We start from the raw sequence: 20,233 nt of genomic DNA, 5'->3' as shown, positions 1-20,233 counted from the left end.
CCAGAGATGTTGCAGTACCTATTTAGGACTGCTGAAGGGCCCTGCAGTGCCTCGAGTGACATCCTTCACAGCCTCCCTTAATAACTTTTGAGGGGATAGTCCTGGGAATGCTACGTTACCTATTTTAAGACGTCTGCTTCTTCATCCCAAGTGTGGACTGGGCTGCCAGAGATCTAAAACTGTTCCATGTGTCCTCCCTCATGGTGGTATTTCTGTCGATGTGTGGGCTCATGCCAAATGTGTTCTGACCCACTTCGTAACACGGTCTTCTTAACTTACCACCTTTCTGAATGCCTAAAAAACAAGTTGAAGCCATCATCCATCCTTCACCTCTGGTAATCCTGAATTACACTCAAGAGCCAAAGAAAGTGGTATACCTGCTTACTATTGTGTAGGGCCCCCACAAGCATGCAGAAGTGCTGCAACACAATGTGGCACGGACTGGACTAATGTCTCAAGTAGTGCTGGAGGGAATGAGTCCTGCAGGGCTGTGCATAAATCTGTAAGAGTACAAGGGGGTGGAGATCTCTTTTGAACAGCATGTTACAAGGCATCCCATATATGCTCAATAATGTTCATGTCTGGGAGTTTGGTGGCCAGCAGAAGTGTTTAAACTCAGAAGAGTGTTCCTGGAGCCACTCTGTTGCAATTCTGTATGTGTGGTGTGTTGTGTTGTCCTGCTGGAATTGCCCATGTCAGTCGGAATGCACAATGGACATTAATGGATGCAGGTGATCAGAAAGGATGCTTACATATGTGTCACATGTCAGCCATATCTAAATGTATCAGGGATTCCATATCACTTGAACTGCACATGCCCTACACCATTACAGAGCCTCCACCAGCTTGAGCAGTCCCCTGCAGACGTGCAGGGTCCATGGATTCACGTGCTTGTCTCCATACCCACATGCGGCTATCCGCTCGATACAATTTGAAACGAGACTTGTCCAATCTGGCAACATGTTTCCATTCATCAACAGTCCAATGTCAGTGTTGACAGGCCCAGACGAGGCGTAAAGCTTTGTGTCATGCAGTCATCAAGGGTACACGAGTGGGCCTTCAGCTCCGAAAGCCCATATTGGTGATGTTTTGTTGAATCGTTCACACACTGACACATGTTGATGGCCCAGCATTTAAGTCTGCAGCAATTTGCAGAAGGGTTGCACTTCTGTCATGTTGAATGATTCTCTTCAGTCGTCATTGGTCCCATTCTTGCAGGATCTTTTTCCATGCGCACTGCTGTTGGAGATTTGATGTTTTAACAGATTCCTGATATTCATGGTACACTTGTGAAATGGTCATATGGGAAAATCCCCACTTCATTGCTATCTTGGAGATGCTGTGCCCCATCGCTGGTGCGCCAACTATAACGCCACATTCAAACTTGCTTAAATCGTGATAACCTGCCATTGTAGCAGCAGTAACTGCAGTGCCATATTCTGCCTGTTTACATATCTGTATTTGAATACACTTGCCTATACCAGTTTCTTTGGTGTTACAGAGTATATTGTGAACCTTTCACTGACTGAGAATTACTTCAGGCTCTCAACTTGTCACTTAATACAGCCCCAGGCCTTGATTCGATCCATAGTCAGATGATCCAGCATCTGAATGCTTCACAAAGACTACGTCTATTCGGGATCTTTAGCCGCAGATAGCTTTGCCTTCACAATGGGTGGATGGTGTTTCCTCTTTATCCTTAAACCTAGCATAAAAATTATGTCCATTGGCATCTAACGACCAACTAGCCTCACCAGTGTGCTCTGCAAACTGTTTGAGAGGATATTAGCCCAACGGTTACGTGGGATTATCAGATCACAGTGCCTTTTGTCTACCTGTCAGTGTGTTTCCACATCTGACTATCTGGTTAGTTTGGAAATCGCAATCCAGCAGCCTTATTCTAAATGCTAACATGTCATTGCAGTTTTTTTACCTACATAAGGCATATGACACTGCACAGTGTCTTCACATTTTACTTATCCTCCATGACTGGAGCATTTGTGGTTTACTAATGGTTTTTATTTGTCAGTTTTTATTTCTCCAATTGTTTTGTGTTGGAGTTCGTAGGTTGTGCTCAGATATCCACAGACCCAAGAGAATGGTGCCTCTGGACTCTATGCTTACACTCTCCTTATCATCATAATGGGCTAGTGACTGCCAAACCAGTGGTTGCCACTGTACTGTAAGTTGACAACTTTTGCATATAGTATAATTCCAGATCTGTAGAGATGGCTGAGTGACACCTCCAAGGAGTAGTCATCTGGAGGGCCTTTGCTTAGACTCTTTTCACATGGCTTCCAATTTTCTTCTGTGAAAACTCAGGTCATGCATTTCTGTCGGCATACCAAGGTTCATCCTGTTCCAGAACTCTACTTCGAATACATAGTGCTTGCACATTGTTGTGCAGTGTCAATTTGAGGGACTCACCTTTGATAAAAATGTGATACGACTATCCCATATTTGTCAACTGAAGACTAGCTTCATACGATTGCGTAATGCTCTCTTGCCAGAACCTCTTGTGAAGCAGATTGTTTTACTCTACTCTGTATTTATCAGGCCATAGCCTTGTTCCACTTGGACTATGGTTGCCAGATTTATAGTGTGATGGCATTTCCGCCTCTGAAATTACTGGACCCTTTATATCATGTGGAGTTGGACTGGTCACTGGCACCTTCCAAACTAGGATGGCAAATTGTCTCTTTGCCAAAGTAGTAATCTTATCACTTTGGTGCCAATGGTACCAGCTCATACTCATGCAATAGATTTGCGACTATTTCCTAGTCATTTGACACATCTGTTTTTTTCATATTGAGGGTCGTGACAACCTGAAGCTCACCACCAGGTGAGGTTCCTAGTTGGAATGCACCTCAAGACCCCCTGCCTGGATCTCTGCCTACACCATTTAGAATGTGGCCCCCGTGCATGGCTGTGCGCTCCTCCTTGGTTAATACCCAGATAATAAATATAATCCAGAGACCTAAAGATTGTGATGCCCATGATCATATTGCATCTGAAACTTCCTGGCAGATTAAAACTGTGTGCCCGACCGAGACTCGAACTCGGGACCTTTGCCTTTCGCGGGCAAGTGCTCTACCAACTGAGCTACCGAAGCACGACTCACGCCCGGTACTCACAGCTTTACTTCTGCCAGTACCTTGTCTCCTACCTTCCAAACTTTACAGAAGCTCTCCTGCGAACCTAGCAGAACTAGCACTCCTGAAAGAAAGGATATTGCGGAGACATGGCTTAGCCACAGCCTGGGGGATGTTTCCAGAATGAGATTTTCACTCTGCAGCGGAGTGTGCGCTGATATGAAACTTCCTGGCAGATTAAAACTGTGTGCCCGACCGAGACTCGAACTCGGGACCTTTGCCTTTCGCGGGCAAGTGCTCTACCAACTAAGCTACCGAAGCACGACTCACGCCCGGTACTCACAGCTTTACTTCTGCCAGTACCTCGTCTCCTACCTTCCAAACTTTACAGAAGCTCTCCTGCGAACCAAGCAGAACTAGCACTCCTGAAAGAAAGGATATTGCGGAGACATGGCTTAGCCGGTCGGGCACACAGTTTTAATCTGCCAGGAAGTTTCATATCAGCGCACACTCCGCTGCAGAGTGAAAATCTCATTCTGGAAACATCCCCCAGGCTGTGGCTAAGCCATGTCTCCGCAATATCCTTTCTTTCAGGAGTGCTAGTTCTGCTAGGTTCGCAGGAGAGCTTCTGTAAAGTTTGGAAGGTAGGAGACGAGGTACTGGCAGAAGTAAAGCTGTGAGTACCGGGCGTGAGTCGTGCTTCGGTAGCTCAGTTGGTAGAGCACTTGCCCGCGAAAGGCAAAGGTCCCGAGTTCGAGTCTCGGTCGGGCACACAGTTTTAATCTGCCAGGAAGTTTCATATCAGCGCACACTCCGCTGCAGAGTGAAAATCTCATTCTGGATATTGCATCTGTTCCTCACAGTTCTTCAGGAGTATTGTGGCATTACTACCACATGCACTGACGGGTGTAAAACAATGGATAGGACAGGATATGTTTTTAGGTCTCCCCCAGTCAGAAATAACAGTTGTTGAGGATCAAAGTGGGGAAAAAAAAACCCTAGTAGAAATCCTTGGGTAACATAAGAGATATTGCGTTTAATTGACAAATAGAGAAGATATAAAATGCAGCAAATGTTGTAGACAATAGAGAATACAGAACCCTAAAAATGGAAAACAGGTACAGCTGGAGGAGTAACACAAAGCTGTAGTACCATGAATAAATGGAAAGACAGATGCTGCCTACAAGAAAAGTAAAGAGCCTTTTCGAGGAAAGAAACCACATGTACATATATCATGAGCTCAGATAGCAAACCAATAGTAAGCAAAGGAGGACAGGCTAAATATTGGACGGAATAGAAAGGCTTGAAAGGAATTGACTTCAAGACAATATTATTGGAAGGGAAGAGGAATGAGATGAATTTGAAATCAGAGATATGATACTGCAAGAATAATTTAGTAGTGTACTGAAAGACTCCTGGAGTAGATGATAGGTTCACAGAATTATTGAGGACTTTTGGAGAACATACCACAGTAAAACTGCTTCACCTGGTATGCAAGATTTGAGAGGTGGGAAATACCATTCGACTTCAAGCATAATGTAATTATTTCTATTTCAAAAAGGGAGGTGCTGACAGATGTGAATAATACTGAACCATCAGTTTAATAATTCATGTTTTCAAAGTACTAACATAAACTATTTATGGAAGATGAAAAAACTGGTAGAAGCTTACTCTGGGAAGGTCAGTTTGGGTTCTGTATAAATGTATGAACATGTGAGGCAATGCTGACCTTATGACCTCCTTAGAAGATACACTGAAAAAATGTTCACTACATTTTTGAAATGTGGGGGAAGCTTTTGACAATGTTTAAAAGAATGCATTCTGAAATACTGAAAATAGCTCGGATAAAATGCAGGGAGGATCAGGTGATCACAACCATATGGTGCTGTCTTCTACAGTGGATAGCTCTGTTAATGATTGCTCCTTTGGCATTTTCATTCAGCCTGGAGGCTGCAGATACATACAGTGCATTGCAATGGGCACTCCCTACTGGTTTTGTGCCATGCATGTATTTGCAGTGTGATGACTGTTGGAATATGCCAGAGAAATGACCATTAAAAACTTTCCACTGCAGTGATATTAATGCACCACAGGGTTAATGGGCCATGATCTGAAACATTTGACCTGCCTAGTTCCTGACAATGATATCTTGGAGCTACTGGAGTGTACAGCAGGTTTGCAGACTGTACCATGAGCACACATGCTGCTGGTGGTGCATGAGCTCTGGGCACTCTGGGATGGGTGTGGATCTGACAGTGTGTAGTATTTGTACTCATGTAGCAACCCTGTGATGGATTCGTATGTTGTAAGGAAGGTTGTCCAAGTCATCATTTGCATCTTCTTGGTCATCTGCACTTTTGAATGGCTTGACCAACTGTTCCTCTTCTGAATTGGATGCCAGTTGGAAAGGTGTGTTTGGATGATAGATACCATTATGGTGGCAGGATACCTTAAATGCAAAATTATACAATTTGCAGGCCATAGTCTGACACAATTGTGTGTGGAGCTCCTGCAATTGCAAAAATGAATGGAGGGAATCCAGATCATAGCTCTTGCTAAGGTTTTTGTCATCCAGGCTGCACACCAGACATCAGAAACAGCATCCACAAATAACAGCCAGTTTTCTCTCAGGGACTGTCTGATGGAGTTGATAAGCACCCAATCCTCAGGGTGCTGTGGTTTGGGCCACAGAGAAAATCTCTGTTCCATACTGCCATATTCTGGACACAGATGTTGCAGAGTCAGATTTTGTGTTCTATATTAGCGTCTATGTGCAACCAATAAATGTTGTATCTTCATGTACAACATCCTCCAGTGTGATAGGCAGAGTAGGTAGAGGTTATATGATTAGAATGATGGTACTACATTCCACATCTTGAACTGTCAAGAGGAATATTCCCTCCCTGATATTAGGTGAAGGTGCAAGGAACAGTGTATGGAAATCAAAGTTGGGTGTTTTAACCAGACTGCACCTACCCATACTGTGTCAACAATGGTACCCAGAAAAGTAGTGATTGTTTCATTTAGAATGAGCTGCTTTGCAGGATGTGATAGGAAATTCGTGTGATGCAAGGCTCATGGATACATTGACCTGAAAACATATTGCTTTCTACTGATAAGACAGTGTCTAGGTCCATCAGTGTATGGGAGTGGGCAATGATGGTGGTATATACAGCAGTGTGATGATAATTTATGACAGAATGATAATTACTATGGAATAGTGACCATTGGTGAAAATATTTTTGCAGCCTTTTCTAGGAGTGATGGCCAAGCAGTGAAATCAGGTGCTCTTGTGGTCGTGATAGGTGGGATTTTGTGCCTTAAAAGTAAATGTGCAATTCCTTGATTCAATAAACAATGGTTGGTGCTACCACCTCACTTTCAGTGTAATTGTGTTGCCCCACCACTAATATCTTGGAGGTCTTCACAATCAATTGGTCTATTCCATTGGCATTTTGTGGTATAGAGCCATGCCTATACCATACTGCCACATGTCTGTTGTGAGCATGAGAATTGTGCCGGGACCAAATGTCCGTACCCTCTGTCAAACACTGTTTCTTCTGGCAAACCATAGAACACATAAAATTGTCAGCCTAGATTTGTGGTTGATTCAGTGGATAAACAATGAGAACTACCTATGATGTAATCTTACTAAGAAACAAACACGGTTTAAAATTTTTGCGAACTGACTAATTGAGTAATATATCAGCTTTCCTTGCCCCATCCCCCAACTGATATTTAATTTAGAAAAAACGACTTTTGTCAAGCCGATAGCAGAAACTATTCGATTGGAGTCACTGTTAAAGCACTTATAGATTCTGTAAGTGTTGCTCCCATGTGGGCCATTTCATAATGCTGTCTACAAGTTTATCCACCCCGTGGATCCCTTAAATGAGCTGCCCCAAATACTTGTGGAAAATAATGGGAGCACTTGTGACTGCAAATAGTAGTGTATTGTACTTGTACAGGGTGTTTCAAAAATGACTGGTATATTTGAAACGGCAATAAAAACTAAACGAGCAGCGATAGAAATACACAGTTTGTTGCAATATGCTTGGGACAACAGTACATTTTCAGGCAGACAAACTTTCGAAATTACAGTAGTTACAATTTTCAACAACAGATGGCGCTGCAAGTGATGTGAAAGATATAGAAGACAACGCAGTCTGTGGGTGCGCCATTCTGTACGTCGTCTTTCTGCTGTAAGCGTGTGCTGTTCACAACGTGCAAGTGTGCTGTAGACAACATGGTTTATTCCTTAGAACAGAGGATTTTTCTGGTGTTGGAATTCCACCGCCTAGAACACAGTGTTGTTGCAACAAGACGAAGTTTTCAACAGAGGTTTATTGTAACCAAAGGACCGAAAAGCAATACAATAAAGGATCTGTTTGAAAAATTTCAACGGACTGGGAACGTGACGGATGAACGTGCTGGAAAGGTAGGGCGACCACGTACGGCAACCACAGAGGGCAACGCGCAGCTAGTGCAGCAGATGATCCAACAGCAGCCTCGGGTTTCCATTTGCCGTGTTGCAGCTGCGGTCCAAATGACGCCAACGTCCACGTATCGTCTCATGCGCCAGAGTTTACACCTCTATCCATACAAAATTCAAACGCGGCAACCCTTCAGCGCTGCTACCATTGCTGCACAAGAGACATTCGCTAACGGTATAGTGCACAGGATTGATGACGGCGATATGCATGTAGGCAGCATTTGGTTTACTGACGAAGCTTATTTTTACCTGGACGGCTTCGTCAATAAACAGAACTGGCGCATATGGGGAACCGAAAAGCCCCATGTTGCAGTCCCATCGTCCCCTCAAAAAGTACTGGTCTGGGCTGCCATTTCTTCCAAAGGAATCATTGGCCCATTTTTCAGATCCGAAATGATTACTGCATCACGCTATCTGGACATTCTTCGTGAATTTGTGGCGGTACAAACTGCCTTAGACGACACTGCGAACACCTCGTGGTTTATGCAAGATGGTGCCCGGCCACATCGCACGGCCGACGTCTTTAATTTCCTGAATGAATATTTCGATGATCGTGTGATTGCTTTGGGCTATCCGAAACACACAGGAGGCGGCGTGGATTGGCCTCCCTATTCGCCAGACATGAACCCCTGTGACTTCTTTCTGTGGGGACACTTGAAAGACCAGGTGTACCGCCAGAATCCAGAAACAATTGAACAGCTGAAGCAGTACATCTCATCTGCATGCGAAGCCATTCCGCCAGACACGTTGTCAAAGGTTTCGGGTAATTTCATTCAGAGACTACGCCATATTATTGCTACGCATGGTGGATATGTGGAAAATATCGTACTATAGAGTTTCCCAGACCGCAGCGCCATCTGTTGTTGAAAATTGTAACTACTGTAATTTCGAAAGTTTGTCTGCCTGAAAATGTACTGTTGTCCCAAGCATATTGCAACAAACGGTGTATTTCTATCGCTGCTCGTTTAGTTTTTATTGCCGTTTCAAATATACCGGTCATTTTTGAAACACCCTGTATGTTCCAAAAGGTGTGTTCAACATAAATATTTGTTGTTTTTCCACATCTGCTGGCAACTACATATATACATCTGCAAAAATAATTAAAACAAAAGTTATAAGCTCTATCTACCTTGGCTCGCAGTTCTGCAGGATGCGGAGTCAGACATAAATCTGTATTAGACTGCACAGTAACTGTTGCTTTGAAGTCGTCATAAGTGCTTATAGCCTCATTTGGGATTATTATTATTATTATTATTATTATTATAGGTACCATGGCCTTATCCAATTCGCTTGATGACACCCAAGCCTGCAGTAAGTCAACTTTGTTGTCTACTGCCTCCATTACCAGGTGAGAAAGACGGAAACATAACTGGGCTGAAGGTATCAATGACACTGTAAGGGGTCCACAGTCCCATATGTAAAGATAAATGTAGTTTTGTTTCCCACAGGTTGAGGATAGATATCAGTAGTCTAGAACCATAAAGATACAGCAATTGTTAGTAAGTGGAGTGCAGGCAATGTGCGGGGTCAGAAGTCGCTTAGAGAGCTATAAGTGAGCAGGAAATGGTGTAATGGTAGAAGGCCGCCTGTAATACATATTGTCAACTGAGCGTATCCCTGATGCCACAAGTTGATCCTCAGCAATTTACCAAATGTCACAAGAGAGTTCATTGTGAAGTGTTTTTATTAAGTATCTACATCGTATCTTGATTACAAATTTCGCATCAACTGTGCCGACAACCTAGAATTTGATTGCAGTAAGGACTATGGTGTGTTTGTGTTAGTTAATGCTATAGTGTGTGGAGATATCAAAAAATGATCTGTGATGAGTACAATCATCATTAAATTGTAAGATGAAGGGAGTAACTGCCGCACAATTTTGTAAAGTAAGAATATAAAATTTAATTACAACGGAACACCATAGTGATTATTATTATTATTATTATTATTATTATTATTGAATGTTATTGATTGTGTTACTGCATTATTCAGCAGCCAAAACACTGATACGAAACTACTCCCACAATGGTATTAGCCAGTCAGCCCCTTTATCCTTAGTACACAGTCAGTATAAATCATTTATTAGGCTTCTACTTGATAATTAATAATATCCAAATCAATTGGGAGTGTTTAACACATAAGCAAAAAATTCTTTTGCGTCTGCCAACATAGTTTCAGATAGCTGGTCATAGGTTGACCCTATGTATCCTGATCATTAAATGCCATGTACTGTGAAATTAGATTAACTTTCTTGTGGATCTAGTCAATGAAATGTATTTAACCCAAAAATCTTAGTAAACCTGATGATGCTACTGCTGATGGTGTAAGTGATCTACATACATTCTCATATTTAGATGCTATGCTGATTTGATCTTTGATATGTACTGATTGATTAATATAAGAAACTACTCATTTCTGAGGCTTGGAGCAGCAGAGCCAAGATGCTAGTAAGTGTCCAAATTGATAAGTAACTTCCTCACTCATGCCATCTTGAAATTCTGCTTTGCATGCTCTGGTTTCAGTACAACCACAAGCTTGCCAATAGTTTTGGTGGGCACTGCGATCACTGGAGTGATCCTGAGCATTGGTGCATCATATTGTGGTGGTTCAGTGGGTGAATGAAACACGAGAGCCAGATCTCATTTCTTGTTGCAAATGTAGCACACAGCATTGTGATGCAGGCAGTGCTTTCGACTATGTTCGCTGTAGCACTCAGGACATAATTTTATGACAATTCTGGTCTTTGACTAAGCCCTTAGTGTGAAGCTTCAGGCAAAGTTTGAGCCTTGTGATTTGCTGGTGATGTTGCACATGCCGAATGGGAATGATAGAGGAATACATGGTCTGGACCATGGACGTCTACTGACATTGTGGGGTAACTAAATACTGTTGTGTTGTCTACATGGCAGTCCTTTGCCAATCAAAGTGTGGTAGAGCTGCTGCATGTGAGCTTGTGTACTATAATATTGGTCAATGAATCACAAATACTGCTGAATCCTAAGCTACTGGGGTCAGATTGTGGCTGTAAAATAGCATCACTTCATACAACTGACTACAAGAAGATAATAATAAAGCATGATTAGTGGCAGGATCAACAGCTTGATTAAACTTGCAGTGAAGTATGAAACAGTAAATAGGTTTCCCATGTCTTCTTGTCCTCATTGAAGTTGTCAAGGAAAGAGATGATGCCACAACTTTTTGTTCAAGTACTTGCTACAGTAACATTTTGTGTTGCTGCTGGAGTAGGAGCTTTGGTTGTTCATCTACAACCACAGGGATACTCTGCAAATAACAATTAAGCGCCTGGTAGAGGATTCATTGACTCACCTTCACAATAATATTTTGTTATTCCACTCTTGAACAGCTTGCAGAAATAACAAACACTTATATCTTTCAGTACGAACTCTGATATCCCCTATTTATTTATGATCATTATTTCCCCATATGTTGGTCAGTGTCAACAAAATATTTTCACATTCAGAGGAGACAGTTGGTGATTGAAATTTGTTGAGAAGATTCTGCCATAACGAGAAACGCCTTCATTTTAATTATGCTCACCCCAACTCTTGTGTCATGTCCATGACATTCTCTCCCCTATTGATGATACAAAACATGCTCCTGCTCTTTAAACTTTCTCAATAGGCTCCATCACCCCTATCAGGTAAGGATCCCATACTCTGCAACAGTACTCCAAAAGAGGATGGGCAAGCATAGTGTAGCCAGTCTCTTTAGTAGATCTGTTGTATCTTCCGAGTGTTCTGCCAATAAAATGCAGTTTTTGGGTCACCTTCCCCACGACATTTTTTGTGTTTTTTTTCCAGTTCAAGTTGTTTGTAACTGTAATTCCTAGGCGTTTAGTTGAATTTACGGTCTTTAGATTTGATTGATTTATAGTGTAATCGTAATTTAACGGTATCTTTTTAGCACTTGTGAATGACCTTGCCCTTTTCATTAATTGTGGTCAGTTGCCAATTTTCTCACCATACATATATCTAAATTGTTTTACAGTTGGTTTCTGACCTCCTGATGACTTTACTAGACAATAAATGACAGCATCATCTGCAAATGACCGAAGGTGGCTGCTCAGATTGTCTCCTAAATCATTCATATAGATAAGCAACATCAGAGGGTCTATAACATTACCTTGTGGAATGCCAGAAATCAGTTCTGTTTTACTCAGTGACTTTCCATCACTTGCTACAAACTGTGGTTTCTGTGACAGGAAACCACAAATCCAGTCACATAACTGAGACAATATTCCATAAGCTCACAATCTGATTACAAGTCGCTTACAAGGTACGATGTCAAAAGCTTTCTGGAAATCTAGAAATACAGACTCAATTTGAAATCCTTTGTTGAAAGCTCTCAGCACTTTGTGCAAAGAGCTAGTTGTTTTTCTCAAGGGGAAGGTTTTCTAAATGCGTTTTGGCTATGTGTCGATAGATCATTCTCTTTGAGATAATTCATAATGTTCGAACACAAATATGTGTTTGAAAATCCTGCTGCATATTGATGTTAATGATATGAGCCTGTAATTTAGTTGATTGCTCCTATTGCCTTTCTTGAATATTGGTGTGACCTGTGCAACTTTCCAGTCTTTGGGTACGTATCTTTCATTGAGCAATTATATGATTGTTAACTGTGGAGCTATTGCATCAGTGAACTCTGAATGAAACCTAATTGGTATACAATCTGAACTGGTGGAAGACTTACTTTCATTAAGTGATTTAAGTTGCTTCACTACTCCAAGGATATCTTCTTATAAATGACTCATGTTGGCAACTGTTCTCGATTTCAAATTCTGGTATATTTACTTCGCCTTCTCTGCCCAAGGAATTTTGGATGGCTGTGTTTAGTAACTCTGCTTTAGCAGCACTGTTGTTGATAGTATTTCCATTGCTGTCATGCAGAGGAGGCATTGATTGTCTCTTGCCACTAGCATACTTTACATATGACCAGAATCTCTTTGGATTTTCTGGCAAACTTTCGCTGTGGAAACTAGTATAAGCATCCCATATTGAAGTCTATGCTAAATTTCTGCTTTTGTTAAACATCACCAATCATGGGGTTTTTATGTTGGTTTAAATATGACATGATTTTTTCATTGTTTCTGCAACAGTGTTCTGACCTGTTTTGTGTACTGTCGGAGATCAACTCCTTCATTTGTAAATCTACTTGGTATAAATCTAAATTACTGTTGGTAAGATTTCTTTGAATTCAAGCTACATCTGGTCTTAACTTACATTGTTAATTGGGAAGGAGTGGAGATTGTCTCTCAGGGAGATATCAAGCAAATTTTTATCGCTTTTTTTTTTAATCACTATATTTTTCATTTATGTTTGGTGGATTTGGGAGTTATGGTATTCAGTCTAACTTGAAAACCTTGTGTTCACTACTCCCTATACCCATTTTGATGCTTGATAGCTCAGGATTATTTGCTGCTCAGAGGTCAAGTGTTTTCACAACCGTTGAGTAGGCTTATGAACTAATTGCTTGGAATAATTTTCAGAGAATGCATTAAGCACAATTTTGGATGATGTTTTATGTGCATCTCCAGATTTAAACATGTATTTTTGCCAACATATTGAACACCCACCAACTATAATAGTATGAGTTGGGTACATGTTTAAAATTAGACACAGGTTTTCTTTGCACCTTCCAGCAATTGTATCCCCTGAGTTGGGAGGTCGATAAAAGGATTCAGTTCTTATTTTGTTTCCGTTGCCAAGAATAACCTCTACCCATATTAACTCGCAGGAACTATATAGTTCAGTTTCACTACCAGATAAACTACTTCTTACAGCAACAATCATGCCATCACTAACTGTATTTAGCATATCTTCTCTGAACACCATTAGATCATTCGCAAAAATTTTGGCTAAACTTTTATCTCCGGATTTAGCCAGCTTTCAGTGCCTATAACAATTTAAGCATCAGTGCTTTCTATTAGCGCTTGGAGGTCTGGTTCTTTTCCAACACAGCTTCGACAATTTACACCTGTTACATCTGCAATTCCTATATCTACATTTTTCCTGTGTTCGATGTGTGCCCTTTGAGACTGAAACTCTGTCTGTGTTTTTCTGAGACCCTCTAACTACTCAGTCCATGCTACGCAGCCCCCACTACCTGTTTAGCCACCACCTATGTGTAATGGACTCCTGACCTATTTAGTCAAACCCAAAATCCCACCACCCTATGGTGGCTTAGAAAGCCAACTGGAGGCTTTACTCCTCCCTGGCCACCTTTGACGAACAACATTTCCCCACTTGGGATGACCAGGTAGAATATCTTACAAATGTTGTCTGTACTGCCGCAGGATGTTCCATTCCTTGAACTTCCTCTTTACCAAGCCGTGTCCCAGTCCCTTGGTGAACTGAGAGGTGCTATGATGCAATTCACGCATGGAGACACGCTCTCCACATTTGTAAGCATCATCCTACAATGTCAAACTTCATTCATTATAAACAGTTGCGTGCACAATGTCATCGCATCCTTTGTGATAGCAATAAAGATAGCTGGATTTCATTCAGTAGTTCTTTTAACAGTTCCACTCCTTCTTTCATTGTATGGACCAACCTTCAACAGCTCTCTGGGACCAAGATCCAATCCCAATTTCCAGTGTGGCAGTAGCAGATAAAGTCATAGTGCACTCTATTGTTATCTCCAACAACTTGGACTGCCATTTTGTGGAGATTTTGAGCTCCTTCCCCTACCACCTTGCTTTCCTCCATTGGAAACGAGATGAGGCAGCTCAGGCCATACCCTTCTCTTGTCAGAATTGTGAGTGCTACAAAGCCGCCTTTACTATGAGGGAGCTAGATGGTGCTCTCAAATCATCCCGATCCTCCGTGCCAGGGCCAGACCATGTTCACATTCAGATGTTGCAGCACCTTTCTCTTGCAGGCAAGTACTTTCTGCTTCATATGTACAACCACATCTGGGCAGAGGCCATGTTTCCCAGACACTGGCGTGAAGTCATTGCCATGCTCATACCTAAGCCCAGTAAGGACAAACACTATCCTTGTAGCTACCGCCTCATTTCTCTCACAAGCTGTGTTTGCAACGTGATGGAACGTATGATTCGAGCCCGGCTGGTATGGTGGCTTGAGTCTCGCAATTTACTAACCACAGCACAGTGTGGATTTCGAGCACGCTGTTCTGCGGTTGACCATCTTGTCACTTTGTCCACCCATGTCATGAATGGTTTTCTGTGAAAATCCCAGACTTTGCCATGTTTTTTTAATTTCAAGAAATCTTAAGACACCTGCTGGAGGACTGGTATCATCCATACGCTGAACACATGGGGCTTCCATGGCCACATGCCCCCTTTCCTTCAGGAATTTTTAAAAGACTGAGTTTTCAAGGTACGTGTGGGTTCTTTCTTGTCGAACACCTTTATCCAGGAAAACAGTGCGCCTCAGGGTTTTGTCTTGAGCATAATCTCCTTTGCCATCTCCATTAACCTTATGATGGCCTGTCTCCCAGTGGCCATCTCTGGCTCTCTTTTCATTGACAATTTTGGCATCTGTTGCAGTTCTTCATGGACTTGCCTCATTGAGCAGTGTTTTCAATGATGCCTCGATTCTCTTCACTCATGGAGCATTGACAATGGCTTTCATTTTTACACTGACGAAACCATTTGTATGAATTTCTGGCAGTGCAGTTAGTTTCTTCCACTGTCTTTACATCTTGGACCTGTTGGTCTTTTATTCTTTAAAACTACGAAATTCCTGGGGCTCTTGCTCAATAGGAAACTTTCTTGGTCCTCCCATGTGTCTTACCTTGCAGTCCACAGTATGCGATCCCTCAGTTTCATACAGTCCTCAGTGGTACTTCCTGGGGAGCAGAGCGAACCACCACCCTCTGTAAGTACTGGTCACTTGTCCATTCGAAAGTAGTCTATGGGTCGTTTCGTTTATGCATCTGCATGTCTGACACTCTTACGCTGTCTCAATACTCCTCACCACCGTGGCATCCATTTGGCCACTGATGCCTTTTACACTACCCTGGTTGAGAGTTTGTATGCAGAAGCTGCCAAACAACTGCTGTCCTCTCGCTGTGACTTTCTCCTCAATAGATATATGTGGCCATCCATCCTGTACCACCTCCTTTGATTGGGGCACATCTCTCTTCTCTGTTACCTCCTGGAGTTTGCTTTCGGCTCTTGCTCCAGCAGCTTAACTTCACTCTATCTGTCACTTTCCCAATGGGTGTGAACCTTTCACCACCTTGGCTTCATGCGGCGGCCTGTGTACACCTCGGCCTTCATTTACTTCCTAAAGACACTATTCCAGCATTGCTGTGTCGCTGTAAGTTTCATGACCTTCACACGGAACTTCGCAATAGTACCTTTGTGTACACTGATGGCTCTCAGACTGACCGTGGTGTTGGGTGTGCCTTCATCATCGGCACTAACAATTTTTGGTATCAGCTTTTGGAACACTGCTCAGTATTTACAGCTGAGCTCTTTGCCCAGCATCAGGATGCGCAGTCCATGTGGCGACACAGGTTGTGCAATTGTGTCATCTGCTCTGATTCGCTCAGTGCCCTTCAGAGCTTCAGTGTGCTGTACACCATATCCCTTAGTGCAATGGCTACAGAAAGCTGTCACTTGCTCACTCTTATTGGAGCCACTGTGATATTTATGTGGGTTCTTGGTCATGTTGGTATGCCAGGAAACAAGGCTGCTGACGCTGCTTCCAAGGCTGCAGTCCTCATACCTCAGCCCACTGGTTCTTATATTCCCTCCAATGATATCTGTGTTACCATCTGCCAGGAGGTGGTGTCACTTTGGCATCACAACTGCTCCTCCCTTCATGGGAGTAAGCTCCAAGTTATTAAGCCTCTCCCAGTGGCTTGGATGATCTCCCCTTGGCCTCTTGCTGTGAGATCATTTTAGCTAGGGTGTGTATCAGACACTAACTTTTTTCCCCATCACAATTTCTTAAGTCGTGCTGCCCCGCCACTTTGTGCTCTTAACGTTCAACCTTTGATGGTCTGCCATTTCCTGATGGGATGCCCTTTTTTTAACCACTTACTTTCTCATCTGTGTGTGCCATCTGAGTTATCGGATGTTTTAGTGAACGATGCGTGGGCTGTCGACCACATTTTACTTTTAATCCACCGCAGCAGTATGGCGAATGCTATTTAATTTTTATGTCAGAACCTCCATTTCTCTGCGTCCCTGTTTTTAGCTGTCTTCTCTTCTGTTGATTGGGATTAACGTGTAGTTGTTTCTAACTTCTCATTGTCTTCATGTTCTACAGTTCTGGTATGAGTGCATATGATCCTAGTTGTTTTTGCACCCTGAAACAAAACAAAACAAACCCTATGGCCCAAGTAGAGGAATATGCAGCCTACACAGTCGCAGAACCGCCTGAACCTCTGTTTCAGACCCTCCACTTGGCTCTGTACTAGAGGTCTGCAGTCGATCCCATCAACTATGCTGCAAATGGTGAACTCTGCTTTCATCTTGCAAGGAAGACTGGCAACCTTTACCTCTCCTGACAGCCACTTGAACCAGAGAGAATCTCTTCCAGTCTGAAGTGACACACATCATTGGTACCAACATGAGCCACCACCTGCAGTTGGCTACACCCTGTGCTCTTCATGGCATCCGGAAGGATCTGATCCACGTCTGAAATGACTCCATCCAGTATGAACACAGAGTGCACATTGGCTTCCTTCCCATCCTTGGGAGCCATGTCCCTAAGGAGACCCATAAAACGTCTAAGATTGGAGCTCCCAGCTACCATTAATCTCATCCTCCATGCCCCGAGGTGACCTGACTAATAGAGAATATAAAACAAAACTTTGACTTACACGAATAAGTCACTGCCAGTTTTGCCATTCAGGAATGCCTCATAGATTCGTTCTTTCCTACTTTTCCAGTCTAAGCATTGTACTATTTCCACATTTCCTTTAAATCAGAGTTATTGTTCTGTCTCAACTTCTTAGTCCATTGTTAAACAGTTCTGTTGCACTCATTATGCAAGAGCTACTAGTTTTGTAGGGTATGAAGGAAAAGCAAGAAAAAGATAAGAGAGGAAGCTGCAGTTGGGCTCAAGGTATACCCGTATATCTCAGCCATTGGAGTATTTCCTAAAAGTTGAAGAGTCAAGTTTGAATTGAAATCTGGAAATCATGTCAGAAAGTGGACCTCTGTACAGCTTAGAGCGACATGTCTCATTGTGATGGATAGTGTGCTGGATTGATTCAGCTGGGTTCCATGCATTTACTAAATGTCTATAACTATGGGGGAACAATATTATGTGCATTATTTTTTAAGGGGCGACACTCAGGGGGAGAGAAGGGAGAAATCTTGGATCCTGGCAGTAAATCCAGAGCTATAGTTCTAAGTAGAGGTGTAAGCAGTCAAGAGTTATGTTCTGTTTTGATTTCTTTGATTCGTTGTTTTTACTCATTTTCAGTATTCTTGTCTGTTCATCTCAATTTTTCTCCAGTTTCTTCTCTCTGTTTTGTTTGCTTCTGCTCTCTGGTCTATTTTTTTTTTCTTTTAAACCAGGCTCCACTTTTCAGTCATGAGGTTTTACTGTACCATTGATTGTAGCCAACCTGAGTAATTTCTGCTCATTATTAATATATTTTATTATTTGCCTATATTTTTCTTTGTGTATTCTTTTATGCTTATTTTGGTCTAGTCCACCCCTCCCTGTCCAACATAACCCAATCCCCCCTTCCTCCATCTCCCCCTCCCCCTCCCTCTGTGTGTGTGTGTGTGTGTGTGTGTGTGTGTGTGTGTGTGGGTGGGTGGGTGGGTGTTCAAGTAAGCACTAATCTCCTACAACCAAAGTTATGAGATCATTATAGACCATCGGTCACTCAATAGAGGTAACTATGTCCTTATTTGCAACATTCTGCAGGAAGATCTGTATAATTTTTCTATGAATTTATTGTCTAATAGTTTGGTTTGTTCTTGTTCACACTTGTGATTTCTCTCATTCCTCTTTCTTAAAAAACAGGAGCTAATTTACTTACGTTATCTGCTGCAAGTGGCAATAAGTCAGTTTTTAAAATGATACTTGGAGAAATGAAGAACATGTCAGCTGAAAATACGGTGGATCTGTCTTGTGGTTTGCGGGTTGCTGCACTGTTTGGCCACACAGATATTGTCCAGTTCATACTGAATGCTAAATGCGACCCTAATGCAAAAGATCCTGTGTCTGGTAAGTCTATGTTTCTTCGTATTTTCATTGCATTACTGTTTGAAACTGCGAGAGATGTATTTTAATTTACTTTCTCACATGGAACATGAAATATAGTGATAGCTGTTTCTGAAGAAAATGAGTTGGTAATATATCTAAACAACAATGAAAAAGAACTGTAGAAGAACTGTAGAAATAGTAACATTGCTGTATCTTCCATCCTCCTGTATCCCACAAACAAAAACTGCATTCAGTAGTTGGAAGAAAGCACAGGTAACACTCATCTGTAAGAAGGTAGCAGAAGTGTCCAATATCATTGACATATATTTTTGTAGAATCTTAGAACATATTCTCAGCACATACACAATGAGATACCTTGAACAGAACGACCACCTCCAAGTCAACCTCCATGGATTCTGTAAACATCAGTCATGCAGAACCCAACTCTCACTTTTCTTACATAATATTTTCCTGAAAGCTGTGGAGCAAGACAGTCAGGTAGATGAAATATTTCAGGATTTCTGACAAGCATTTGAGTAATTTTCTTATAAATTCTTATTAACAAAAGTTTGATCATATTGGGTTGTTGTTGTTGTTGTTGTTGTTGCAGTTGCAGTGGCAGTTACAGTGGTGGCAGTGGCCTTCAGTCTGGAGGATGGTTTGATGCTTATCCTGTGCAACTGTCATCATCTCTGAATAAACATTGCAGTCTGTATCCATTTGGACCTGCTTACTGTCTCCATCTCCTGATCTCCCTATACATTTTTTACCCTCCATACTTCCCTCCAATACTAAATTGAAGTTTCCTTGGTGCCTCAAAATGTTTTCTATCAACTGATCCCTTCTTTTAGTCAAGTTGTGCCACAAATTTCCTTTCAGAAAAGGCTTCCTAAAACTTAAGTATTATTTGATATTAACAAATTTCTCTTCTTCAGAGATGCTTTTCTTGCCATTATCAGTTTACATTTTATATCCTCTCAGTTATTTTGCTGCCCTAATAGTAAAACTCATCTATAACTTTAAGTTCTCGTTTCCTAATCTAATTTCCTCACCATCGCCTGATTTAATTCCACTACACTCCATTATCCTTGTTTTTCTTTTGCTGATGTTCATCTTATATCATCCTTTCAAGACACTATCTGTTCCGTTCAACTGCTCTTCCAAATCCCTTGCTGTCTCCGACATAAGAACAATGCAATCAGCAAACCTCAAGTCTTTTATTTCTTCTCCCTGGACTTTAATTCCTACTCCAAATTTTTCTTTTGCTTCCTTTACTGCTTGCTCAGTATACAGATTGAACATCAGGGATAGGCTACAACCCTGTCTCGCTCTCTTCTCAACCACTTCTTCCCTTTCATGCCCCTTGACTTTTATAACTGCCGTCTGGTTTCTGTACAAGTTGTAAATAGCTTTCGCTCTCTGTACTTTCCCCTGCTGCCTTCAGAATTTCAAAGAGAGTATTCCAGACAACATTGTCAAAAGCT

General features: G+C 41.9%; 1 protein-coding gene across 2 annotated transcripts in view; it reads left to right on the top strand.

Annotated features, from left to right (window-relative positions):
- Positions 1-20,233, top strand: part of LOC124615832 — a 123,037-nt gene that overhangs the window by 23,978 nt on the left and 78,826 nt on the right. For both annotated transcript variants that reach the window (XM_047143983.1, XM_047143982.1), the window contains one exon: positions 18,567-18,770. In XM_047143983.1, the coding sequence (XP_046999939.1) occupies positions 18,567-18,770 (204 nt within the window). The remainder of the gene's footprint in view (positions 1-18,566; positions 18,771-20,233) is intronic.

This window comes from Schistocerca americana, chromosome 5 (genome assembly GCF_021461395.2).
Source record: "Schistocerca americana isolate TAMUIC-IGC-003095 chromosome 5, iqSchAmer2.1, whole genome shotgun sequence".
NCBI lineage: Eukaryota > Metazoa > Arthropoda > Insecta > Orthoptera > Acrididae > Schistocerca > Schistocerca americana.
This window is presented reverse-complemented; position numbering and strand designations above follow the sequence as displayed.